This window comes from Jaculus jaculus, chromosome 10, assembly GCF_020740685.1.
Source record: "Jaculus jaculus isolate mJacJac1 chromosome 10, mJacJac1.mat.Y.cur, whole genome shotgun sequence".
Classification (NCBI taxonomy): Eukaryota; Metazoa; Chordata; class Mammalia; order Rodentia; family Dipodidae; genus Jaculus; species Jaculus jaculus.
The window spans coordinates 600,196-627,310 of NC_059111.1; the positions used below are offsets into that span (position 1 = coordinate 600,196).

Below are 27,115 nucleotides of genomic sequence, written 5' to 3' on the forward strand. Positions count from 1 at the left end.
GTTTGCATTGTTTTAGTCTCTCCTTGCTATGCCTTATACCAGTTGAAAATATTTACTCTGTGCCTTTATATGTTAGAAATGTTTAACTTGTTTGATTTTACAGGTCTTAATATCTTAAATTGGTCAAGACTATGGGGACCTTTGAAATTGAACTGAGTACAATATACAATCTATGATGGTTATAAATCTATTGGGGGCCAGGGCAGAATGTGGTGGTTTGAATAGAATAGGTGGCCCCCAATATATTCATTTGTTTATTTGTTTGTAGTTTGCATCTGCTGCCACCTGGCTAGAGGCAGTATCACTGGGTGGATCTTAAGGTGTGGTGGTGGATTTCAGATTTCAATCTAAAGAGATGCAAAGTGTGCCTAGCTGGAGTATGCTGTGACTTTTGGCTTTTTTTTTTTTTTGGCTTGTGCTTCTCTCTTTCTACTTGGGCCTGTGAAGGCAGGCCAGCTTCTTCTGCCATTATGAAACTTCCCCTGGATCTATAAGCTTTAATAAATATCCCTTCCTCCATAATTGTGCCTGGTCTGGAAGTTCATCTCAGTGAACCTGAAGCTGTCTGCTACAATCACTAAGATTCTTTTCATCTCAAAAACATGATGTGGGGCTAGAGAAATGTGTTAGTGGTTAAGGTACTTACCTGCGAAACCTAAGGAACCAGGTTAAATACCCCAGGACCCACTTAAGACAGATGCACAAGGTAGTACATGCTTCTGGAGTTCTTTTGCAGTGGCTGGAGGCCCTGGCATGCCCATTCTTGCTCTTTACCTCTCTAAAATAAATAAATATTTATTAAAAAATATTTTTAGCACCGGGTGTGGTGGCGCACACCTTTAATCCCAGCACTCTGGAGGCAGAGGTAGGAGGATTGCCATGAGTTCAAGGCCACACTGAGATGACAGAGTTAATTCCAGGTCAGCCTGGACCAGAGTGAGACCCTACCTCAAAAACCCAAAAAATTTAAAAAAAAAATTTAAAACAAGGCTAAAGCTAAAGAGATGGTTCAACAGTTAAGGCACTTGTCTGCAAAGCCAAAGGATCCAGGTTTAATTCCCCAGGACCCATGTAAGCCATATGCACAAGGTGGTGCATGCATTTGGAGTTTGTTTGCAGTTGCTAGATGCCCTGGTGCAGCCATTCTCCTTCTCTCTGTCTCTTTCTCTCTCTCTCTCTCTGTCTCTTTCTCCCTCGAAATAAATAAGTAATTAAATATAAATTTAAAAATATTTTAAAGCCAGGCATGGTGGCGCACACCTTTAATCCCTGCTCTTGGGAGGCAGAGGAAGGAGGATCGCCGTGAGTTCGAGGCCACCCTGAGACTACGTAGTGAATTCCAGGTCAGCCTGAGCTAGTGTGAGACCCTACCTCAAAAAAACAACAACAACAACAAAATCTTATTTTAAATATGATGTGATCTCAACCTACCTTTTCAATGAAGTTTATTTCTGCCTTTAGAATTAGCAAAGATAGGAAACAGTGTCGTAGTAATTGCACCATCTGATTACAGCGCCATCAGAGAAGAGTCATGAAGAAGCTGACAGCACCAAGGAGGAAGCTGCTAAGATGGAAAAGGAATATGGAGCCTTGCAGGATTCCACAAAAGGTGATAACTCCAACCTAGGAGGAAAGACGGACAAGCCAAAAGGTATGGGGTTGATAGCTCTTGGTTGGCAGTGAAATTGGGGAAGCAGAGTTTTTAGCATACAAGTGGGGTGATCCAAAAAATCAAACCCTACCAGCATGCTCTATCAAGATTGGTATGTGGGCCGGGCGTGGTGGCGCACACCTTTAATCCCAGCACTCGGGAGGCAGAGGTAGGAGGATCGCCATGAGTTCAAGGCCACCCTGAGACTATGTAGTGAATTTCAGGTCAGCCTGAGCCAGAGTGAGACCCTACCTCAGAAAAAAAAAAAAAAAAAAGATTGGTATGTGGCTTCTTAATTTGAATAACCCTGTTTTCTTACAAAGTTACATAGCTATGTTATAGAAAATATACATTGCTATGTCTCAAACATTTTGCTGTTGTTTTGAGGTAGGGTCTCATTCTAGCTCAGGCTGACCTGGAATTCCCTCTGTAGTTTCAGGGTGGCCTTGAACTCATGGCGACCCTCCTACCTCTGCCTCTCAAGTGCTGGGATTAAAGGTGTGTGCCACCACACCCAATTTCAAACATTCTTTTTTGAAGCTTGGTATCTTTAGTGAAAGCTGTGAACAGATGGCTTGAGTATGCCTTACTTCCCTGTCATTATAATATGAAGACCTTTGGTGTAATTGGAACCCCATTAGCTCTCACCAATATCTGATTAGTAGATTCATCTAACATGTTATTCCCCAGGAGAAGAGGGAATGGGAGTGAGTCACTACTCTCTCTGGAGGAGGGGTAGTACTCAGTTAATTTGCCAACTGAAGACATACACTGGGCTCTCTTTTCACTGGTTGCTGTGTGTGACCATTAGTGGTGCTGAAGGGATGAACTTAGTTTCTTCCTGGCTGCACTAGGCTATGACCACAGAACATCATAGTCTAAGGCAGTTCTTTACATCATCAGTTAGCCATCACGTAGGGCCTGTGGTGAGGCATATCACTGTAGGAGTGCATGGCAGAGCAAGATGGCCTATGTCACTTCCAACAGAGAAAAGAGAGCAGAGGCTAGAGTCCCACTGTCCTCTTCAAGAGCACACCCCAACAATGTGGAGACCTCCCACTAGACCCCCCACAACCTCTTAACATTTCTATAGTCTCCTATAGTATAACCCTGTGGGCCAAGCCTTCACCATGTAGTCCTATGGGAACATTCCAGATCCAAGCTGTAGCACAGTATTTGGAGATGAAAGATACTTTGATAAGATTTCCCCTTTCTTTGGGGTTTCCATCTGATAGTAACGGGGAGAGGGGAGAAAGCTCTGTCAGTTTACTGTTACCCTTTGTAATGGCTCTCCTGAAACACTAGGACTAGAGCATCATTTAGAAATGTTTGTTGTTCATACTACCCCCAATCCATACTCTAGAAGAAGTCTAATATAGTTCAGAGCATAAGCCAAGAGTCAGCATTTCTGGAAAAAATGTCATTAGTCCCTGTTGCAGTCCAGCCTGCATTGCTGGTAGAAATCACCCAACCAAGAGTAGCTTCTGGGAAATACAGATTTATTTTGGCTTACAGGCTCGAGGGGAAGCTCCATGATGGCAGGGGAAAAGGATGGCATGAGCAGAGGGTGGACATCACCCCCTGTCCAACATAAGGTGGACCACAGCAACAGGAGGGTGTGCCAAACACTGGCATGGGGAAACTGGCTTTAATACCCATAAGCCCGCCCCCAACAATACACTCCCTCCAGGAGGCATTAATTCCAAAATCTCCATCAGCTGGGAACCTAGCATTCAGAACACCTAAGTCTATGGGGGACACCTGAATCAAACCACCACATTCCGCCCCTGGCCCCCATAAACTGATATCCATACATGATGTAAAATGCAATACATTCATCTCATTTTAAAAGTCCCCATAGTTTTTAATCAATCCCAATGATGTTCATACATCCCCATAGTTCAAGATCTTTTAACTGAGCCATAATACCAAAAAATAACCTCAAAAAAACCCTTAATGGCACAGAATAAATATTCACACTGCAAAAGATGGCATTGGGCATAGCAAAGAAACATTCAACCAATACAAGATTTAAAACAACCAGGGCAAATATCAAACTGTAGCTTCAAGTCCAGCAACTCTAGCCAGTGACAAATCTTCAAGTCTAATAATTCTAACCAGCAACAAGTCTCTAGCATTCCAATTCCGCCCCTCCAGCTAGGCTACTCACAGTCCTGGAAAACATCATCGGGGCTGGCAGCTCCTTGGCAGCCATCTCATGGTCCCGGCATCTCCACTGGGTCTCCACAGCAAGCCACGGTTCATCCTCATGGCCCCATGGGGTCTCTATGCAGGCAACCAGCAAACCCGCTTCACACTGCCCATGGCCATTTCCAAAACACAAGACCGTGTTGCAAACTCAATGACCCTCTTTCCAGCATTTCTTATACTCCACGATACCAGGTAGGGTGCCAATTTGTTAATCTAGGGAGGAATAAAGCAGACTTTGAAGAACAGGACACTCCTTGAACACTCAGGCCCCTTCAAAAGAGTCTACATTCTTCTTGTTGCCCCAGCGCAGGTCAGCTAGCCCAGTCTCATAGGTTGTAATCTCTTAGTTGCAGCTGAACGGGCAACAGTTCACCCAAAGATTTTTCTTTCTGTGCCATATCCCTCTGCACACACCAGTTCATTTCTAAGCAAAGCAACCCTGCACAACTTCTCAGGACACAGGCATAAGAGCAAGCTTCTCACACAAACTGTTAGCCCAGTCCAAGCAAAGCTCTTTCTCACCCTCATAAGCCAAATCTCATAGTCCATAGTTCTTACTGCCTTCAGGTCTTTCAGCTCAGACCAGAATAGACCATCAAGCTATATTTACAGCACTGCAAGGCATCTCTTAGGCCAAGGTTTCAACTCCTCCCACATTCCTCTTGAAAATCAGCTCCAAAAGGCCAAAGCCACACAGTCAGGTGTCCAGCAGCAATCCCACTCCTTGGTACCACTTTACTGTTGCAGTCCAGTCCACATTGCTGGTAGAAATCACCCAACCAAGAGCAGCTTCTGGGAAAAAGCAATTTATTTTGGCTTACAGGCTCGAGGGGAAGCTCCACGATGGCAGGGGAAAAGGATGGCATGAGCAGAGGGTGGACATCACCCCCTGGCCAACATAAGGTGGACCACAGCAACAGGAGGGTGTGCCAAACATTGGCAAGGGGAAACTGGCTTTAATACCCATAAGCCCACCCCCAACAGTCCCCAAAAGAACAAACTAAGACAAATATTTTTATTCTTGCTTATTGGCATTCTGCTTCTGCTATAAATCCCAGTGAGAAAACCGCTGACATCTCTATGCAGAAAAATAAAAGCGTGCTTATATAGCTAAAGATGACCTTGAACTTCTGACCTTCCTACTTCCACCTGCTGGGCACTGAGGCTATACGAGTATTCCACTACACCCAGTTTTATGCAGTGCTGGGGATTGAACCCAGAACTTAGTTCATGCTAGGCAAGCACCCTACCCAATTGACCTATACCCCCAGCCCTTGTTTTATTCTTTTTCTTTTTTGGGGGGCATGTTAAGACAAGGTTTTTCTATGTAATCCTGGTTGGCCTGGAACTCACTATGTAGCCAAATCAATTTTATTTATTTATTTATTTATTTGAGAGCGACAGACACAGAGAGATAGAGGGAGAGAGAGAGAATGGGTGCGCCAGGGCTTCCAGCCTCTGCAAACGAACTCCAGACGCGTGCGCCCCCTTGTGCATCTGGCTAACGTGGGACCTGGGGAACCGAGCCTCGAACCGGGGTCCTTAGGCTTCACAGGCAAGCGCTTAACCGCTAAGCCATCTCTCCAGCCCAAATCAAATTTGCAGCAATCTTCCTGCCTCAGCCTCTTGGGTGTGAGAGTTAAGTGTGTGCAGCTGGGCATGGTAGCACAGCCTTTAATCCCAGCACTCAGGAGGGAAGCAACGGCAGAGGCAGGAGAATGGCCTTGAGCTCGAGGACATGTACATGCATACACATCCCACTTATTAATAAGCTAGGCCTATGAAAAACAAGCTATCTTCATGAGATACAGCTGGAGGGCATAACAGAATAGAGAAAAAGACAAGGTGATTGCCCAGGTAACCACTTAGGGAAGTAATTGTAAGCAGAACACACTGGTGGGCAAATTTGCAGGGAGTCTGCTTTGGGTGTTAGGTGACGATCTCGTGTAACAATAGCCAGCATTTCTTTGTTTAAAGTATTTTATTGATTGCTTGATTTGCAAGGGGGAGGGAGGAAGATAGAGAAGGAATATGGGTGTGCTAGGGCCTCTTGCTACTGCAAATGAACTCCAGATGCATGCACCACTTTGTGCATCTGACTTTGCATGGGTCCAGGCCTACAGGCTTTGCAGCACGCACTTGAAGAACAGAACTATCTCCCCAGTCCAACAACAGCCAATATTTCTTTTTTGAATTATTTTGTTTATTTTTATTTATTTATTTGAGAGTGAGCGAGCGAGAGAGAGAGAATGGGTGCACCAGGACTTTCAGGCACTGCAAACAAACTCCAGATGCATGTGCCACCTTGTGCATCTGGCTTATGTGAGCACTGGGGAATTGAGCCTTGAACCAGGTTCCTTAGGCTTCACAGGCAAGCACTTAACAGGTATTCCATTTCTCCAGCCCCAATATTTCTTTTTAAAAAACATTTTTATTTTTATTCATTTTTTAATATTTTTATTTATTTCTTTGCAAGCAGAGTGCTAGAGAGACACAGAGAGAGGGAGAGAATGGTTGCACCACGACCTATAGCTGCTATAAAAACCAGACACAGGCGCCACTGTGCATGTGGCTTTATGTGGGCGCTGGGGAATGAAATCAGGGTCTTTGGGCTTTGCAGGAAAGTGCCTTAACTGCTGAGCCATCTCTCCAGCCTTATTTTTAGTTATTTATTTGCAAGCAGAGAGAGATAGAAAAAAAAAAAGGCAGACAGAGAGAATTGGCACACCAGGGTCTCCAGCTGCTGCAAACGAACTCCAGATGCATGCACCCCTTTGTGCATCTAGGTTTACATGGGTACTGGGGTCGTCAGGCTTTCCAGACAAGTGCCTTAACTTCTGAGTCATCTATCCAGCCCTACAGCCACTGCAGACAAACTCCAGATGCATGCACCACTTTGTGCATCTGTCTTACATGGGTCCTGGGGAATCAAACTGAGGCCTTTGGCTTTGCAGGCAAGTGCCTTAACCACTAAGCCACCTCTCCAGCCCCATTGATCTATGCTTTTATATATGAGTTATTTATTTATTAAGTTAGTTAGGTTTTTTTGTTTTGAGGGTCTCATGTTGATCAGGCTGGTCTTGAAATCCTGATCCTCCCACCTCCAGCTCCCAAGTGCTGCGGATACAGAAGAGCCCACATCCAACACAGACGAAGGTTATTTTCAAATGTTGATTTTAATTGGTATAATTATTCAAATAGATATTTCTCAATTTAGGAGTATGCTAATAAAGAAACATTTATTTTCATTCAACAATATCCAGATACTTGCTTAATTTTTTTTTATTTTTTTAAACATTTTAAAAAATTTTTTTTATTTATTTGAGAGCGACAGACACAGAGAGAAAGACAGATAGAGGGGGAGAGAGAGAATGGGCACGCCAGGGCTTCCAGCCTCTGCAAACAAACTCCAGACGCGTGCGCCCCCTCGTGCATCTGGCTAACGTGGAACCTGGGGAACCGAGCCTCGAACCGGGGTCCGTAGGCTTCACAGGCAAGCGCTTAACCGCTAAGCCATCTCTCCAGCCCATTGCTTAATTTTTTTGAGTGACTTACTCTCTGGAGACCAAAGGAACCTTCTTTGGAACTTCATTCCATTATCTACGTGTGTCTCTATTGCCAGTTGGATGGTTACTCATTCACTTTTCGTGTGTGAGTCACTGAATCCCCTTTTGAAAAAAGCCTTCCAAGATAAGATGAGCTCATAATGTCCATAAACACATTCCAGCGCCCTCATTTGTCAAGTTGATGACTAGATGTTGAAATTAAGTTGAAAAAGATGACCTCTACAATAACTTTCACCTAAACTTACTTCCATTCCCATGTCTTTTTTTTGTTGGTTTTTTTTGTTTGTTTGTTTGTTTTTTGAGGTAGGGTTTCACTCTAGCTCAGGCTGACCTAGAATTCACTATGTAGTCTCAGGGTAGTCTCAAACTCACATGATCCTCCTACATCAGCCTCGTGTGTTCTGGGATTAAAAGTGTATGCCACCACACCTGGCTTCTTGTTTTGTTTCTTGAGATAAGGGTCTCACTCTCCCTCTGGCTAACCTGGAATTCACTATGTAGTTTCAGGCTGCCTTCTAATTCACAGCAATCCTCCTACCTCTGCCTACTGAGTGTTGGAATTAAAGGAGTGTGCCACCACGCCTGGCCCCATGTCATTTTTATAGAAGCCAGAAAAGTTGGCCTCTTTAATTGAAAAATTTATAATAACTTGACTAATTTGTTAAAGCCTTCACACAAGTTCCAGGGCATTCTTTTAGAAACATACAAAAATGAGCCTGGGAAGATGGCTCAGCGGAAGAAGTGCTTGCTGCACAAGCATGATGACCCAAGTACAGACCCCAGAGCCCACGTGAAAGGCAAGCACAGTGGTGTACACCTGTAACCCCAGCACTGGGGAGACGTGGCAGGAAGATCCCTGGGGCTCACCAGCTAGCTGATCTAGCCAGGTTCAGTAATAGAGCTGCCTTGAGATAGAAGGTAGAGAGCAACTGAGTAAGACATAGACCTCTGGCCTCCACACACATGTACATACGTGGGCACATACATAAATACATACAAATATATAACCACACACACAGAAAGAAATGCTCAAAAAATAGTGAGTTGTCTTTTCCCCTGAGATAGCCTGCAGAAGCTTCACACATTCATGGAGGCCTGTATATCCAACCAGGTTTCAGGGAGAGCAAAGGAAGTGCCTTCCCTTAGGTAAATCCACACATTACCTTTGTAGAATTTATCCCTTAATTCACAAATCATTAAAGCAGCATCCAAGAAATAACATGAGTTGCTTAACATCTCACAGCCAGACAGTGGTAGACATGGGCCTTGAATCCATGACCCTGACATTCAATACAGTTTCTTTCTAGTTCTTTTTTGTTGACTTGGTTGGCTGGTTGGTTGGTTGGTTTTTCTAGGCAAAGTCTCACTCTAGCTCAGGCTGATCAGGGGGAGACAAGATTGGGAACGTTCAAGGTGGCATAGCCTTAGACCTGATCTGGAACTCACAGAAATTGTTCTACCTCAGCCTTCTGAGTGCTGAGATTAAAAACATGTGCCGCCACACCCAGCTCCAGTACTTCTTAGTGCATCTTGTGGACATAAACAATAACACTACAAATTCTACTTCTTCCCCCACCCCTCCTTCTTCTTCCTTACCCTTTTCTTCCTCCTCCTTTTATTATTATTATTATTTAATCTATTTAGGGCCAGGCGTGGTGGCCTTTAATCCCAGCACTCGGGAGGCAGAGGTAGGAGGATCGCCATGAGTTCGAGGCCACCCTGAGACTCCACAGTGAATTCCAGGTCAGCCTGGGCTACACTGGGACCCTACCTCGTTTAAAAAAAAAACAATCTATTTATTTATTTACTCATTTATTTTTTTTTAAATTTTTATTTATTTGTTAGAGAGTGACAGACACAGAGAGAAAGACAGATAGAGGGAGAGAGAGAGAGAATGGGCGCGCCAGGGCTTCCAGCCTCTGCAAACAAACTCCAGACGCGTGCGCCCCCTTGTGCATCTGGCTAACGTGGGACCTGGGGAACCGAGCCTCGAACCGGAGTCCTTAGGCTTCACAGGCAAGCGCTTAACCGCTAAGCCATCTCTCCAGCCCTATTTACTCATTTATTTAAGAGCAGAAACACAGAGAAAGGAAGATAGCGAAAGAGTGACCAGAGCCACTTTGCCACTGCAAATGAACTCTAGATGCACATACCATTTTTTGCATCTGGCTTTATGTGGGTATTGGGGAATGGAACCCAGGCTGTCCGGCTTTGCAAACAATCTCCTCTAATGGTTGAGCTATCTCCCTAGCCCCTCCTCCTTCTTGAGATAGGATTTCAAGTAGCCCAGGCTAGCCTTGAGCTATATGTAGCTGAGAGATGGCCTTGAACTTTGGATCCTCCTGCATCTACCTCTTATGTGCTGGCATTACAGGCATGTACCACCATGCCTGATTTATGCAGTGCTGGGGATCAAACCCAAGACTTTATGCATTATAGAGAAATTCTTTTAAAAAATGGTTTTGTGGCCCATGTTGGCTTTTTGTTTGTTTGTTTTGTTTTGTTTGTTTTTTGAGGTAGGGTCTCATTCTGGTCCAGGATGACCTGGAATTAACTATGTAGTCTCAGGGTGGCCTCGAACTCACTGCAATCCTCCCAAGGGCTGGAATTAATGGTGTGCACCACCATGCCCAGCTCCCATGTTAGCATTTATGTTAGTGTTAGTTGTTTTGATACATACAATTCAAAATTATAATCCTATAATCTATATTTAGTTTGAAACATTATGTAAAGTTTTTTTTGTTTCTTACTCTAGCTCAGGCTGACCTGGAATTCACTATGTAGTCTCCGGGTGGCCTCGAACTCTCTGCGGTCCTTCTACCTCTGCCTCCCAAGTGCTGGGATTAAAGGGGTGCGCCACCACGGCAGGCTATGTCAAGTTTTTTAAGGCAGGGTCTCTGACCCAGTCTGATCTAGATAGAACTCACTCCGTAGCCCCAGGCTGGCCTCGAACATATAGCAATTCTTCTATCTCAGCTTCAAAGATATAAACACTCATTTTTTATTTATTTTATTTTATTTTATTTATTTTTATTTATTTATTTTTTTTTTTTTTTTGGTTTTTCGAGGTAGGGTCTCACTCTGGTCCAGGCTGACCTGGAATTAACTCTGTCATCTCAGGGTGGCCTTGAACTCATGGCAATCCTCCTACCTCTGCCTCCCGAGTGCTGGGATTAAAGGCGTGCGCCACCACACCCGGCAACACTCATTTTTTAAATAGACATCTTAAACTCTGATTTTTATTTATTTATTTTTTTTTGGTATTTCAAGGTAGGGTCTCACTATAGCCCATGCTGACCTGGAATCCACTATGGAGTCTCAGGGTGGCCTTGAAATCATGGCAGTCCTCCTACCTCTGCCTCCGAGTGCTGGGATTAAAGGCGTGCACCTCCATGCCTGGCTTAAAACTCTTATCTTTATTACCTGCTGTATTCAGTACATTAACTCTGTAGATTTCTACACTTATTTTTTTGTAGGGCAGGATATTTTCTGGGTAGCATATCAGAGTCCAGGTAAACTCATGTATCAGAAAAGACTTTTCTCTTACAGTGTTAAAAACCAGATCAGCCAGAAAAGGGGCTACATCTAACTCTGACCCTCGCCCATCTGCTTCAGCGTGTGTTTTAGGACTTGTGCCATATTACCTCAGCCATGAGCTTTTTTTTTCCCAAGGAAAGCTGAAATAAGTTGGAAAAAAAAAAGTCCAACTTTCTAAAGTGGTCTTTCATGGGTTTTCAGTGTACTCTGTATAAAAGATTTACAACAACAAAAAAGTTACCATCTTCAGGTTTCACCCACAGTCTTTAAAAAAAGGGGGCTGGAGGGATGGCTTAGTGGTTAAGGAGTATGTCTGCAAAGCCAAAGGACCCAGGTTCGATTCCCCAGGACCCACGTAAGCCAGATGCACATGGTGGTACATGTGTCAAGTTTGTTTGCAGTGGCTGGAGGCCCTGGCACACCCATTCTCTCTGTCTGTCTGCCTCTCCCACCCCCAATTCTCTCAAATAAATAAATAAAACTTTAAAAAAAATTTTAAGATTTACTTTACAGAGAAAATGTAAACAGAAACCAGCTGCTTCTCTCCAAGAACAGAGTAAACTTGATTTCATTCTTGTTTTTACCAGTGGTCCAGGAAATGGGTAGAGGTCACAACATAGGAATCGCCCCAGGATTATTAATTAATTTATTTATTTTTGCTTTTTGTTGTTATTATTTCTTTTGAGGTAGGGTCTTACTCTAGCCCAGGCTGACCTAGAATTCACTCTGTAGTCTCAAGGTGGCCTCAAACTTAGAGCAATCCTCCTACCTCAGCCTCCCAAGTTCTGGGATTAAAGCTGTGTCCCACCACACCTGGCTATAGGACTTTTAAATACTGAGGCTTGGTTCCTATTATAGTTACTTTTTTGGTATTGGGACAAAACACTCAACCAAAACAGCTAATAGAAGGAATGGGCTTGTTTTAGTTTATAGTCTGGAGGGCATGTCTCAGTATGGTAGGGAAAAGTTAGTAGAGCAGGTGTTGTACATCACATCTTGCCAGAGAGACTCACCAGAGTATGAACTGAGCTCTGCATGGGAGAAGCTGGGCTGTAACACCCCCAAGCCTGCCCCAGCAACACACTTCCTCCAACAAGTCTCCATCTTACAAATTGCCACTGGCTGGGGACCAAGCATTCCAAACAATACGAGCCTACGGGGACATTTCATTCAAAGTGCCATAGTCCCCGACCTGAGCAGGCTTCAGCTGTAGGCAGCAAGGGCTTAGTAGTGCAGAGGGAACTTGTAGAGCCATGCCCAAGGAGCAAGGGCTGAAGTACAGCTCTCCCACCAATCACCTGACAATCACCCGAGGGCTTTGTATTAGTTACTTAACTTGCTGTTGTAATAAAAAAAATAAAAAAAAAAAAAGGCAACTTAAAGAAGGAAGGATTCAATTTAGCTCACAGTTTAAGAGTACAGTCTATCATGGAGGTAAAGATGTGAGGCAGCTGGCCACATACATGCTAGTGTTCAGTTAGCTCTCTCCTTCCCCTTTTGTTTTTCGAGGTTGGGTCTCACTCTAGCCCAGGCTGACCTGGAATTCTCTATGTAGTCTCAGGGTGGCCTTGAACTCATGGCAATCCTTCTACCTTTGTCTCCCAAGCTCTAGGATTAAAGGCATGCGCCACCACCCCTGATTCTTCTCCTTAAAAAAAAAAAAAATTATTATTGACTTATTGAGAGAGGGTTACTGCAAACAAACCCCAGATACATGCACTACCTCATGCATCTGTCTTATATGGGTACTGGAGAACTGAACCTGGGTCCTTTGGCTTTGCAGACAAGTGCCTTAACTGTTAAGCCATCTCTCCAGCCCCAGCTCTCTCCTTATTTTTTTATTTTGTTTGTTTGTTTGTTTTTTGAGGTGGGGGTCTCACTGTAGCCCAAGCTGACCTGGAATTCACTATGGAGTCTCAGGGTGGCCTTGAGCTCACGGCAATCCTCCTACCTCTGCCTCCCAAGTGCTGGGATTAAAGGCGTGCGCCACCATGCCCAGCTCTTACTTTCTGTACAGTCTGGGACCTTAGCCTCTGGGATGGTGCTGCCCACAGTTAGGGTAACTTTTCCTATTTTAACTAACCCAGTCTAGAAACTAACCTGCATGCCCAGAGATTTGTTTCCATAGTAATTCTAAATCCCATATAGTTAGGGTAAATCTTCCTATTTTAACTAACCCAGTCTAGAAACTAACCTGCATGCCCAGAGATTTGTTTCCATAGTAATTCTAAATCCCATAGTTAGGGTAACTCTTCCTACTTTAACTAACCCAGTCTAGAAACTAACCTGCATGCCCAGAGATTTGTTTCCATAGTAATTCTAAATCCCATAGTTAGGGTAATTCTTCCTATTTTAATTAACCCAGTCTAGAAACTAACCTGCATGCCCAGAGATTTGTTTCCATAGTAATTCTAAATCCCATAAAGTTGACCATTAACATTAATAATCAGCCAAGAGTGGTGACGCATGCCTTTAATCACAGCACTTGGAAGGCAGAAGTAGGAGATCACTGTGAGTTTGGGGCCATCCTGAGACTAAATAGTAAATTCCAGGTCAGCTTGGGCTACAGTGAAACCCTACCTTGAAAACCAAAAAAGAAAAAGATTAATTATCACAGCAACTCTTTTAGCAATGGGAAAAGAAGGAAACATGAAGGTAAAGAACATCTATTATACTATGCAAATACCTCAAAAAAATTTTTTTTTTTTAGTTTTTCAAGGTAGGGTCTCACTCCAGTTCAGACTGACCTGGAATTCACCATGTAATCTCAGGGTGGCCTCAAACTCACAGCCATCCTCCTACCTCTGGGATTAAAGACGTGCACCACCATGCCCAGCTCAAAATATTTTTAACCTTCCTAATTCAGAATTTCTATTGTAGAATGTAAACAGGCTAAGCAGTGGTTTTCCCATCTTTAGATTTTCCACATATAATCTAACATATAATGTAAAAATTAGATTTTGAAATAATGCTTAAAATAATTTAAACAAGAGTATTTTCAGACATAAAAGCTTCAAAAATGCTAATTACTGTGTGCTAATAACAAATCAGTTGTTTATTCATTAAAGCAAGTCTTATAGGAATTACTAATTTGATTTAAATTGAAAATTAAATTTAAAAAATTGGGGCTGGGGGCTGGAGAGATGGCTTAGCAGTTAAGCGCTTGCCTATGAAGCCTAAGGACCCCGGTTCGAGGCTTGGTTCCCCAGGTCCCACGTTAGCCAGATGCATAAGGGGGCACACGCATCTGGAGTTCGTTTGCAGAGGCTGGAAGCCCTGGCGCGCCCATTCCCTCTCTCTCCCTCTATCTGTCTTTCTCTCTGTGTCTGTCACTCTCAAATAAATAAATAAATAAATAATTTTTAAAAAAAAGTTGGGGCTGGGGCTGGAGGGATGATTTAGCAGATATAGTGCCCGCCTGCAAAGCCAAAGGACCTAGGTTCAATTCCCCAGGACCCACATAAGCCAGATGCACAAGGTGGCACATGCTTCTGGAGTTCGTTAGCAGTGGCTGAATGCCCTGCTGTACCCATTCTTTCTTTCTCTCTTGCTCTCTCATAAATAAAGTAAAACTTTAAAAAAAAAATGGGGCTGGAGAGACGGATTAGCAGTTAAGGCACTTGCCTATGAAGCCAAAGGACCCAGGTTCAATTCCTCATGTACCCATGTAAGCCAGATGCACAAGAGGGTACATGCATCTGGAGTTCATTTATAGTGGCTAGAGACCCTAGTGCAATAATTCTCTATCTGCCTCTCCCTCCCTCTCTCTCTCTCTTTCTCTCTCTCTAATATATAAATAAATACAAATTAAGCTGAATTCTTTATAAACAGTGTACATTACACTAAGATTTCTTTTCCTGTTCAAAATGTCTCATCAAACTGAATTGTTTTTAAGTAGAAGTCATTATTATTGGGCTGGAGGGATGGCTTAGCAGTTAAGGCATTTGCCTGCAAAGCCAAGGGACCCAGGTTCTATTTCCCAGGACCCACATTAGCCAGATGCACAAGGGATCACACACGTCTGGAGTTTGCAGTGGCTAGAAGCCCTGGTATGCCCATCCTCTCTCTCTTTCTCTGTCAAATAAATAAATAAATGTAAAATATTTTAAAAAGAAATCATTACTATTTGTTTTATTTTATTTATTTAAGAGAGACGGACAAAGAAGGAGAGAGAGAGAGTGGGTGTGGGCACAGCAGGGCCTCCTGCCACTGTGAATGAACTCTAGACACGTGTGCCATTTGCGCATCTGGCTTTACATGAGTCCTGGGGAGCAAATCCGGGGACGTCAGACTGTGCAAACTTCTTTAACTGCTGAGCCATCACCCCAGCCCCAGAAATCATTATTTATTTTATTTAAGCCAGAGTTGAGTTTGTTGGCTCACTAAGCATAGTTGCTCTGGGCATGGTGGCACACATCTTAATGTAGCATTTAGGAGGAAGAAGCAATAGAATTACATCAAGTTTTAGACCAGCCTGGCCTATCTAACAAATTCTAGGCCAAGCCTACAGAGAGAGACCCTGTGTCAAAATAAATAGACATATATATATCCAGTTGACCATCTCAGCATTGGGTAACAGACAATGGCAGTCTCTTTATAGATTATACTTTATAGATTAAACTGCTTCCATACAGGTGAACAGAATGAATAAGGTCTGAAAATTGTAGCAAATCTGTTGTTGTCTTCTATACTTTTTACATAGATGGTTCCCAGCACTTCTTTGGGAAACAGAAAACATGGAATAGTAATAGTAAGGCCTGCATGGACTTCAGTCCAAAATGCTCAGGAGGTCATTTTAGGTAAATACAGTGGTGAAAACTTGAACACTGGCACCTCATAAGGGAATATTACTCCAGCCAGATTTTCTCAAACTCAATCCTGGTGTCACTCTGTGTTAGCCATTTCATCTACAGCATGTTACTTTAATCTCCTGTACCTCACTTTCTTCATCTGTAACATAAGATATGATAAGAGGACTACTTCAGAAAGTTGTAGTGAGGAATAGATGAGAGAATGCATTCTGGATTAGAAAGCTAAGCTTGTGGTTCATAGTCAACCCCTAGCCTAGCAAGCTTAACCCAAGGTCTGAACAGTCTATAGAGGAACAGGGCTGAAAACAATTTCAGAATGACATGATTATCACATCACACTTAGGCAGCCATTGCTTCTTCAGGGAGCCTGGATTTGAAGGTCTCTTTCGTTAGATGAAAAAGAGAAAGAGGGCTGGAGAGATGGCTTAGTGGTTAAGTGCTTGCCTGTGAAGCCTCAGGACCCCAGTTGAAGGCTCGACTCCCTGGTACCCACGTAACCCAGATGCACAAGGTGGTGCATGTATGTGGAGTTCGTTTGCAGTGGCTGAAGGCCCTGTAAACCCTTTCTTTCTCTCTCTCTGCCTTTTCTCTTTGTGTCTGTTGCTCTCAAATAAATAAAATAAACTTAAAAAAAAAGAGAGAAGCGCACACTCTGAGCATCAGGAGACAGTAGAGCACAGGCACATCAAGGTCAGCTTGTGGAGATGGGGTCTGTCTAATGTTTCAGATGATGCAGGCACAAGAAACTAAGCAGACCATGGTCCAAGTCCCAGTTCTGTTACTTCCTGGCTTTAACCAAGGTACTTAGCCTCTGAACATCAGATTGCTCCATAAGTTTGGTTTTTATGGTGTTGAACATCACTGTGGGCTTTAACAAGAAATACTATGGCCAGACGTGATAGCACACACCGTTGATTGCAATACTCTACTCAGGAGGCAGAGGTAGGAGGATAGAACTAGAGTGAGACTCCATTTCCAAAAAACAAAAACAAGTTTGGACCAGGCAATGGTAGCACATGCTTTTAATCCTGGCATTTGGGAGGCAGAGGTAGGAGGATCACTGTGAGTTCAAGGCCACCCTGAGACTACATAGTGAATTTCAGGTCAGCCTGGGCTAGAGCGAGACTCTGCCTTGAAAAAAAAAGGAAGAATGAAAAGAGAGCGGGTGTGGTGGCACATATCTTTAACCCCAGCACTGAGGCTGAGATAGGAGGATCACTGTGAATTTGAGGCCAGCCTGGGACTACATAGTGAATTCCAGGTCAGCCTGGGCTAGAGCAAGCCCCTACCTCAAATAACAAACAAACAAAAAAACTTAAAAAAAAAAAAAACTAAAAAGCTAGAGAGATGGTTCAACAGTTAAGGCACTTGCCTGCAAAGTCTAAGGACCCAAGTTCAATTCCCTGGTACCCACCCAAAGTCAGATGCTCAAGGTGGCATGTGTCTGGAGTTTTGCAGTGGCTAGAGGCCATGGAGTATGTCCATTCTCTCTATCTGCCTCTTTTATAAATAAATTTTTAAAAATAAATAAATAAAACACTAAAAATAAAAAGAAAGAGCTGGGCATGGTGGCACATGCTTTTAATCCCAACACTAGGGAGACAGAGGCAGGAGGATCACCATGAGTTGGAGGACATCCTGAGTCTACATAGTGAATTCCAGGTCAGTTGTGCTAGAGTGAGACCTTATCTCAGATAAACAAAAAAACAAACAAACAAACAAAAAAGAAATACAATGATATTTTATGAGTGTTTGAAATTACTCTCTTGCCTTTTCAGGAAAAACAGAAGCCTATTTGGAAGCCATTCGAAAAAATATTGAATGGTTGAAGAAACATGACAAAAAAGGAAATAAAGAAGGTAAGAACTTCATGTGATCATACCTTGCAAACTCTACCCATTTTACAGGGGCTCTTGTGTAACCTTTCTCATGATCAAGCTGCACTGAAGTCTCCTCTCAGACACAGAAAGACTCCATTGGCATCTCAGATACTGAGAGGAATAGAAGCTCCTTTCCTCCCTGCCTCCCTCCTTCCCTCCTTTCTCTGCCTTTCTTTTCTTCTTCCTCTCTCTCCTTTTCTCTCCGTTTTTATTGTTGTTGCTGATATTATTTGTGAGGTAGGGTCTCACTGTAGCCCAGGCTGACATGGAACTCACTCTGTAGTGTCAAGTTGATCTTGAACTCTTGGAGATCCTCCTCTCTCTGCCTCCCAAGTGCTGGCATCAAAGGCATGAGTGTGCCACCACTACCGGCTTGAAAGTGATTGTTGTGGTTTTTTGTTTGTTTGTTTTCAAGGAAGTGTCTCACTCTGGTCCAGACTGACCTGGCATTCATGATATAGCCCCAGGCTGGCCTTGAACTCATAGTTATCTGGCTACTGCTGTCTCCCAAGTTATAGGTGTGCGTCACCACCCTGGCCTCTTTGTTAGTGGGATGGTCAATCTCTGGTTGTCAGTTTGACAGAATTTAGAGTTACAATGGAAACAAATCTCTAGGAATATCTGTGCGGGATTATTTTGATGAGGTAGGAGGACCCACCTTAACTATAGGTGGCACCATTCCATGGGCTGGGGTTCTGGACTGAAGAAAAAGGATAAATTGAGCTCAGTAGCAACATTCATTGCTCTCTGCTTCCTCACTGTGGACTACTGCGACCATTTGCTTTAAGCTCCTGGCCCTATGCCTTCCACACTATAATGGACTGTACTCATGAACTGAATTAAACTCTTCCTCCTTGAGTTGCTATGTCAGATATCTTGTCCCAGCAATAACAGAGTGACTAATACAGTTTGCCTACAAGGTTGTGGATTTCATCATGGAATTTTTACAATACTTGCTCCCTTCTGCTTTTATATCACATACCCTCTTTATCCCACTTAAAAGTACTCCTTTCACAGTCTCTGTTCTAGTTTCATGACCTATGCCAACATACAATAGATATATTTGCACTTATATAGCAATTAAAATTAAGGATCTGTATATGAGAGAAATCGTGGTATTTGTCTTTCTGAATCTGGCTTATTTTACTTAATATAAATACTTCCAGTTTCATTCATTTTTCTATAATTTTCATGATTTCAGTTTTCATTATGGATGAATAAAATTCCATTGTGATCCATTCATCTATTGATGGACATCTGGGTTGTTTGCATTTCCTAGCTGTTGTGAATAGTGTATCAGTGAACATAGAGGTGCGTGTGTCTCGGTGATATGCTGACGTAGAGACCTTTGGGTATCCAGGAGCAATATAGCTGGGTCATATGGTCATTTTATTTTTAGTATTTTAAGAAACTGCCACACTAATTTCTGTAGTGGCTGCACTAGTTTATATTCCCACCTGAATCTGAATTCCTCTTTTTCCTTGTCTTCACTGGGCATTTTTTGTTTGTTTTCCTGATGAAATGTTTTTCAGAGTAGTTTTAATTTGCATTTCCCTAGAGGCTAAGAATGTTGGACACTTCTTAAGGCTTGTTGTCCATTTGTGTTTCTTATTTTGAGAACTGCCTATTCAGTTCATTAGCCCATATTCTTCCTTCCTTCCTTCCTCTCTCTCTTTCTTGTTTTTTGCTTGTTTGTTTGTTTTTGCTTTTCAAGGTAGGGTCTCACTCTAGTCCAGGCTGACCTGGAATTCACTATGTAGTCTCAGGGTGGCCTCAAACTCACAGTGATCCTCTGCCTCCTGAGTGTTGGGATAAAAGGAGTGCTGTCTCTTTCTCTCTCTCTTTCTTTGCTTCTTTCTTTCTTCCTTTCCCTTTAATCCCAGCACTCAGAAGGCAGAGGTAGGAGGATTGCTGTGAGTTCTAGGCCAGCCCAAGTCCACATAGTGAATTCCAGGTCAGCCTGGGCCACAGTGAGACCCTACCTTGAAAAAAAAAAAAAATTAGATGTAGTTGTGTGGATTTTCACTGGTCTGCATGTCTGTGTTGGTATCAGTATGCCATCTCTGTCACTATGGCTCTATTATAATTTGAAGGTAGCTTTGTTCTTTCTGCTTAGGATAGCTTTGGCTATTCAGGGTCTTTATGTTTTCATATGAATTTAGGGTTGTTTTAATAGTTCTGTGAAGAATGTCATTGGAATTTTGATGAGTATTTCACTGAATTTGTAGAATGGTAGGCTACTTTTGGTAATATAGCCATTTTTACAATGTTTGTCCTGCCAATCCATGAGTATGGAGGGTTTTTCTATTTTTAATTTTTTTCACTTCCTTGGTTAGCTTTAGACAGAGAGAGAGAGAGAATATGAGATTGGAGGTACCAGGGCCTCCTGCCCATACAAACAAGTTCCAGATGCATGTTCCACATTGTGTATCTTTACATGGGTAGTGGGGAATCAAACCCAGTCTGTCAGGCTTTGTAAACAAGTGCCTTTAACTGCTAAACCATCTCCTGAGCCCAATTACTAAGCATTTTTGAAGCTACTATGTATAAAATATTTCCCTAATTTATTTATTTATTTTTTATTTTATTTCATTTTATTTTGGTTTTCGAGGTAGGGCTCACTGTAGCCCAGGCTGACCTGGAATTCACTATGAAGTCTCAGGGTGGCCTCGAACTCACGGCAATCCTCCCACCTTTGCCTCCCGAGTGCTGGGATTAAAGGCGTGCGCCACCATGCCCAGCTCTAATTTTTCTTTAATATGTGTGTGTATACACATGTATGTATGAATGTGGAGGCCAGAATATATTATTCTCAAATCCATCTATCTCCTTTAAAAAATATTTTATTATGCCAGGTGTAGTAGCATACGCCTTTAATCCCACACTCAGGAGGCAGAGGTAGAAGGATCATCGTGAGATTGAGGCCACCCTGAGACTATGTAGTGAATTTCAGGTCAGGTCAACCTGGGCTAGAGCAAGACCCTACCTCAACAAAACAAAAAATAAAAGAAAATGTTTTATGTATTTATTTGACAGAGAAAGGGAAAGGCAGATAGAGAGAGAATAGGCACACCATGGCCTCTGGCCGCTGCAAATAAACTCCAGATATGTGCAGTACTTTGTGCATCTGGCTTTAAGTAGGTACTAGGGCATCAAACCCAGGTCCTTAGGCTTTGCAGGCAAGCGCCTTAAGTGCTGAGCCATCTCTTCAGCCCCCATATACCTCCTTTAAGATAAGCTCTATTGAGCTGGAGAAATGGCTTAGCAATTAAGGCACTTATCTGCAAAGCCAAAGGACCCAGGTTAAACTCCCCAGAACCCATGTAAACCAAATGCACAAGGTGGTGCATGCATCTGGAGTTTGTTTGAAGCACTGGAGGCCCTGACATGCCCATTCTCTCTCTCTGCCTCTCTCTCTCTCTCTTCTCTCTCTCTTCTCTTTCTCAAATAAATAAGTAAAAATAAAATATTTTTAAAAAGAAAAAAAAATAAGATAAGCTATACCATTGGCCTAGAGTTCACCAAGTAAGTCAGACTATCTGGTCAGTGACCCAGAGGTATCTCCCTGTTCCGCCTTCCCAGAGCTGGGATTACAAACATACACTGTAACACTTAGCTATTTTTTTGTTGTTGTTGTTTTGTTTTTTTGAGTAGGGTCTCACTTTGGTCCAGGCTGACCTGGAATTAACTCTGTAGTCTCAGAGTGGCCTTGAACTCACAGCGATCCTCCTACCCTCTGCCTCCCAAGTGCTGGGATTAAAGGCGTGCACCACCACACCTGGCTCTACTTAGCTATTTTTGTTTGTTGTTGTTGTTTTCGAGGTAGGATCTTACTCTAGCCCAGGCTGACCCGGAACTCACTATGTAGTCTCAGAGTGGCCTCGAACTCATGGCAGTACTCTTACCTCTGCCTCCTGAATGCTGGGATTAAAGGCGTGCACCACCCCATCCGGCCACTTAGCTATTTTTTTTTTAAGTTTGTTTGCTTTTTTTGTTTTTTTTTTTTTTAAATATATTTAATTATTTATTTAAGAGAGAAAAAGAGGCAGAGAGAGAGGGAGACAATGGGCATGCCAGGGCCTCCAGCCACTACAAACAAACTCCAGATGCATGCGCCACCTTGTACACCTGGCTTACGTGGGTCCTGGAGAATCAAACCGGGATCCTTTGGCTTTGCAGGCAAGCACCTTAACTGCCAAGCCATCTCTCCAGCCCACTTAGCTATTTTTACATGGGTTCTGAGGAATCAAACTCAATTCCTCAAGCTTGCAAGGCGATCACTTTACCATCTGAGCTATGTCCCCAGCCTTCATTCCATTTCTTCATCCTTGAAATAGGTTCATTGCTACTTACCTCATCAAGCTTAGGGAAGAGCACATGAGATACCTGTAAAGCACTCAGTGCTAGAGTTTCTGTCTTTGAACTCCATGGCCAGGTCTTGTCTTGTAGCAAATGCCCCATTTGATCTACATAAAATAAACTCTTTCAGTTTCAGCTCTCCAGTTTACAGAGAGGTCTCCCATGCTTTATTTTCCTTTCCACACGGGGAATTACCAGTGTTCAAGTGACCAGGTTGAAGATTAAGGCTGTGGTGACTTCTTGTAATCCCAACCCTCTGGAAGCTGAGGCACGGTCACCATAAATTTTTTTTTTTAATTTTTATTAACATTTTCCCATGGTAATTCCCTCACTCCCCACCCCCACACTTTCCCATTTGAAATTCCATTCTCCATCATATTACCTCCCCATTACAATCATTGTAACTACATATATACAATATCAACCTATTAAGTATCCTCCTCCCTTCCTTTCTCTACCCTTTATGTCTCCTTTTTAACTTACTGGCCTCTGCTACTAAGTATTTTCATTCTCACGCAGAAGCCCAGTCATCTGTAGCTAGGATCCACATATGAGAGAGAACATGTGGCGCTTGGCTTTCTGGGCCCGGGTTACCTGACTTAGTATAATACTTTCCAGGTCCATCCATTTTTCTACAAATTTCATAACTTCATTTTTCTTTACCGCTGAGTAGAACTCCATTGTATAAATGTTGGTCACCATAAATTTGAGGCCAGCCTGGGCTACCGAGTAAGATCCTATCTCAGAAACAACAAATCTAATAAAGAACCAAGGAAAACTGCGGAGAGTTTTTGTTTGTTGTTTGTTTTAGAACTTTAGAAAGATGCCACAGTTCTACTTGATGATCTCTTTATTTTTGATGGGTCGTTTATTGGTTTACTTCAATTTCATTTCCTTCAGTAAGGACAAAGGAAACAAAATGGTTTGCCATTTTATTCCATGCATACATCTATATAGGATAAGATAAAGCAATTATTAATTTGGAAAAAAAGTGTGTTATCACACCAACAACAGCAGACCTGGCTCACAAGTTCAGGAAGCTGCTAACCATAATTTTGTGACATTGCACAAAGAACTATGGTTTGGGATCTGGTTGCCAGATGAATAGTTCCTGGCCCAACAGCATCAGCATCTCTTGGGAGTTTATTTAAATTACAAGCCTGAGTCTCCACCCAAAACTTACTGAAAGTATTGTCAACTCTCCCATAGTCCCTAGAGATTGGCATAAACAATAAAAATTTGAAAATTCTGGGCTGGAGAGATGGCTTAGTGGTTAAGCACTTGCCTATGAAGCCTAAGGACTCCAGTTTGAGGCTCAATCCCCAGGACCCACATTAGCCAGATGCACAAGGGGGCACATATGTCTGGCATTCGTTGGCAGTGGCTGGAGGCCCTGGCGTGCCTATTTTTTCTCTCTCTGTCTCTTTCTCTTTCTGTCTGTTGCTCTCAAAGTAAAAAATAAAAATGAAAAATAAATTTTTAAGGGTTATTTAAAAAAATTGAAAATTCATGGTTTACAAGCCTGTTTCCTCTTAGGTCAGATGGGTGGTACCCTCCACAGGGTTGTGATGGAGTGATTAGATAATACGACACATCCAAACATTTTAAACAGCAAAGTACTTCCCAAATCCAGAATTTAAATCTCTTCCAGTGTGAAAGACGGAGCTGGTAATCCTATTACTATAGAAAATGTTTCTAGTGGTAATCACTGTAACGGGATTGGTTTTTCCTGATCTTTGCTCATAATACTCTAATATTTTCCAGATTATGACCTTTCAAAGATGAGGGACTTCATCAACCAGCAAGCTGATGCTTACGTAGAGAAAGGCATCCTTGATGAGGAAGAAGCCAATGCCATCAAGCGCATCTACAGTAGCCTGTAAAAGTGGCAGATGATGCAAGAGTGTTTCAGCTTTTCCAGAAAACATCAGATAGCTCAAAATACTTCTAACTCAATGATTAAAGTTTGTCACCCAAGGATTATTATTAGAACGTGATGAATTTATAGTAGTTAGCCTTTTAGAAGTGGGCAAAATATAACTTTCTTGCTATAAAAACCTTCTGAGAAGTAAAGTTGTATGTAAGCTGAAATTTTGCATATAGAATCTTTATTTCCTCATAGACTTATATTTTACAATCAGAGATATGTTGCTGTGGAAAAACCTCTAGCAGACTGAACAGAAAACTGAACCTGGGCTGAAGAGATTGCTTAGCAGTTAAGGCACTTGCTGGGAAGCCTAAGGATCCCAGGCTTGACTCCCCAGAACCCATGTAAGCCAGATGCATATGGTGGCACATGCATTTAGAGCTCATTCACAGTGTCTAGCGGCCCTAGCACACCCATTTCTCTCTCTCTCTCTCTCTTTCTCTGGTGAATAAATAAATAAATTTAAAAAAATTAAAAACTGAACCTTACCACACACATGCATGCACACTCCCTGAGGATTAAGGCATCTGTATCCAAGGCATGCTGGACATCCAAGCACCTTGTAAGAATATGTCCATTATGTGATGCTATTTCCACCAGCAATTCCCAGTTGGGAGTTGAAATAAATCTACATTTCTTCACAGCCTCCATAGTTTGAAATCCTTTTACTTTTTTTGATGGTCCTTTCTAACTGGTACTTGGTTAGGCCCAGCTTCTACCCTAGACAGTGGAGTGGTAGTTATGGACTGCCCCCGAGCATAATACCATTGCCATCTTCATCAGAAATAGGTGGGAACTTACCAAGGCCCTCATGATTGGGCCTGTTAAAGTTCCCTTGGAGGATGGGTGGAAAGGACCACTAGACCCTCATGCGAGGTATCAGATACTCACTCTGGTGCTTACCTCCCAGATGTTATGGAGTTCTTCCACTGATGTAAGTGCTCTTGTGAACTCTAGAAATGCTAGGGTAGATAGTATGCGGAAGGTTAACTGAAGGGGGCTTGGACTCTACAGCTATGGGAGGTTGTCATCCATGCTGGGGTGAGACTTATCAGTGTGACATGACTATATGGAGTCACACATGCTCCTGTAAGTAACACCTCTCCCATGCTCTGTAAGGAAGCCCAATAAACTCATTGGTTCACCAAGTTGGATTTTGGTGTAATCATACTTTGATCTGTCACTGGTGACTCATCTGGCAGAACAGGCATTTGCTTAAGTCTCTCCAGGAAAGTACACATAACATTGGTTCAGGCTAGAACATCTTATCCTTTAACCAAGACAGAAGAAGCAGTCTGGTCCTACTTTACAAATGAGGGTATTGTTTCACAAAGGGATCCAGGGCACAAGATCTACATATATACAAGCTCATGTGGCCAAAAGAAAGTAACTCTGGGGCCAGAGCCCAGGTCCTCTCCTCCACTGACCCTATGTCAAGGTAGGCACTAGAGTACACTAGTCCATGGATGTAGAGGCAGAAGGAACATAAGTTTGAGGCCAGGGTGACCTACCCAGCAAGGTACTCTCAAAAGAAAAAAAGACTGGAGCGATGGCTTAGTGGTTAAGATACTTGCCTGCAAAGCCTAAGGACCCATGTTCAACTCTCCAGATCCAACGTAAGCCAGATGCACAAAGGTGAGGCAAGCGTAAAGTCTCAAATGCCCACTAGGTTTTGAAGCATCTGGAATTTGATTTTAGTGGCTGATGCCATGGTGTATTTATTAGTGGTATATTGCTGTAACCCATACACATAATTAAAAAAAAAGACAAATTATGGGCTGGAGAGATGGCTTAGCAGTTAAGGCATTTATTTGCCTGCAAAGGCAAAGAATCCTGGTTCGATTCTCCAGGACCCACGTAAACCAGATGCACAAGGGGGCACATGCAGCTGGAGTTCATTTGCAGCAGTTGAAGTCCCTGGTGTGCCCATTCTGTGCCCATTCTCTCTTTCTACCTCTTTCTCACTTTCTCTCAAATAACAAAATTTAAAAAAATAATGGAATTTCAAAGGGGAAAGTGTTGGGGGGGGGGGAGGGAATTACCATGGGATATTTTTTTATAATCATGGAAAATGTTAATAAAAATTTAAAAATTAAAAAAAAGACAAATTACATCAATACAAACTTAGTTTTTGAGGTATGGTCTCACTTTAGTCTAAGATGACCTGGAGCTCACCCTGTAGCCATAGGCTGGCCTTGAACTCATGACAATCCTCCAACCTCAGCCTCCCAAGGGCTGAGATTAAAGCCACCACCACTGTTTCTAATTCAAATGAGCACAGTGATGACACCTCCGTTGTCACGGTGATACAATCTAAACTAAAGTTGAGAGATGTGTCACATGTGGCGTCATTTACTTGTTCTTCAGCACTGTTCTATATTTTCTCTGTGTTTGAATCACATTAGGTTGGTGACATGACAAAGGTTGCTAGTAATTGATTTACTTTTAGATTATTGTGTTCATTCAAAACTGCATTTATAATAATAAAGTATTAAAGCAGGAGAAAATCTGCTTTCATTTCCAAAAGTGTAATTTAAAAATCAATTTTAGCAGGGAATAGTAGCACATACCTGTAACCTTAGCGGTTGAGAGATGGAGGTGAGCAGATAAGGAGTTCAAGGTCATCACTGCTACATGGTAAGTTCAAGGCCAGCCTGAACTGCATGAGACCCTATCTCAAAAAATAAAATACAAAGCAGGGGGCTGATGGCTTAGCAGTTAAGGCATTTGCCTGCAAAGCCAAAGGACTCAGGTCCAATACCCCAGGACCCACATTAGCCAGATGCACAAGGGGGCACTTACGTCTGGAGTTCATTTGCAGTGGCTGGAGGCCCTGGTGCACCCATTTTTTCTCTCTCTCTCCCTCTTTCTTTGTTAAAATAAATAAATAACGGAGTGAATTCCAGGTCAGCCTGAGCTAGAGTGAAACCCTCCCTTGAAAAACCAAAATAATAATAATAATAATAATAAATAAATAAAACAAAACAGGCTAGGGAGATGGCTCAGTAGTTAAAGGCAAATGCTGTGCAAGCCTGGTGATTAGAGTTCGGATCCCCAGAACTCACACAAAGTCAGATATACAGCGGCACACATATCTGCAATCCTGACATGAATATGGCAGTGGGAGGCAGAATTGGGAGAATCCCAAAGCTTGCAGGCCAGCTAGTCTGGCA

General features: G+C 42.7%; 1 protein-coding gene across 1 annotated transcript in view; it reads left to right on the plus strand.

Annotated features, from left to right (window-relative positions):
- Window positions 1-24,106, plus strand: part of Scg3 (secretogranin III) — a 56,030-nt gene extending 31,924 nt beyond the window's left edge. The window contains exons 10-12 of the mRNA XM_004662471.3: window positions 1,514-1,651; window positions 17,555-17,635; window positions 23,780-24,106. Coding sequence (XP_004662528.2) covers window positions 1,514-1,651; window positions 17,555-17,635; window positions 23,780-23,898 — 338 coding nt within the window. The 3' untranslated portion in view covers window positions 23,899-24,106. The remainder of the gene's footprint in view (window positions 1-1,513; window positions 1,652-17,554; window positions 17,636-23,779) is intronic.
- The last annotated feature ends 3,009 nt before the right edge of the window (window positions 24,107-27,115 follow it).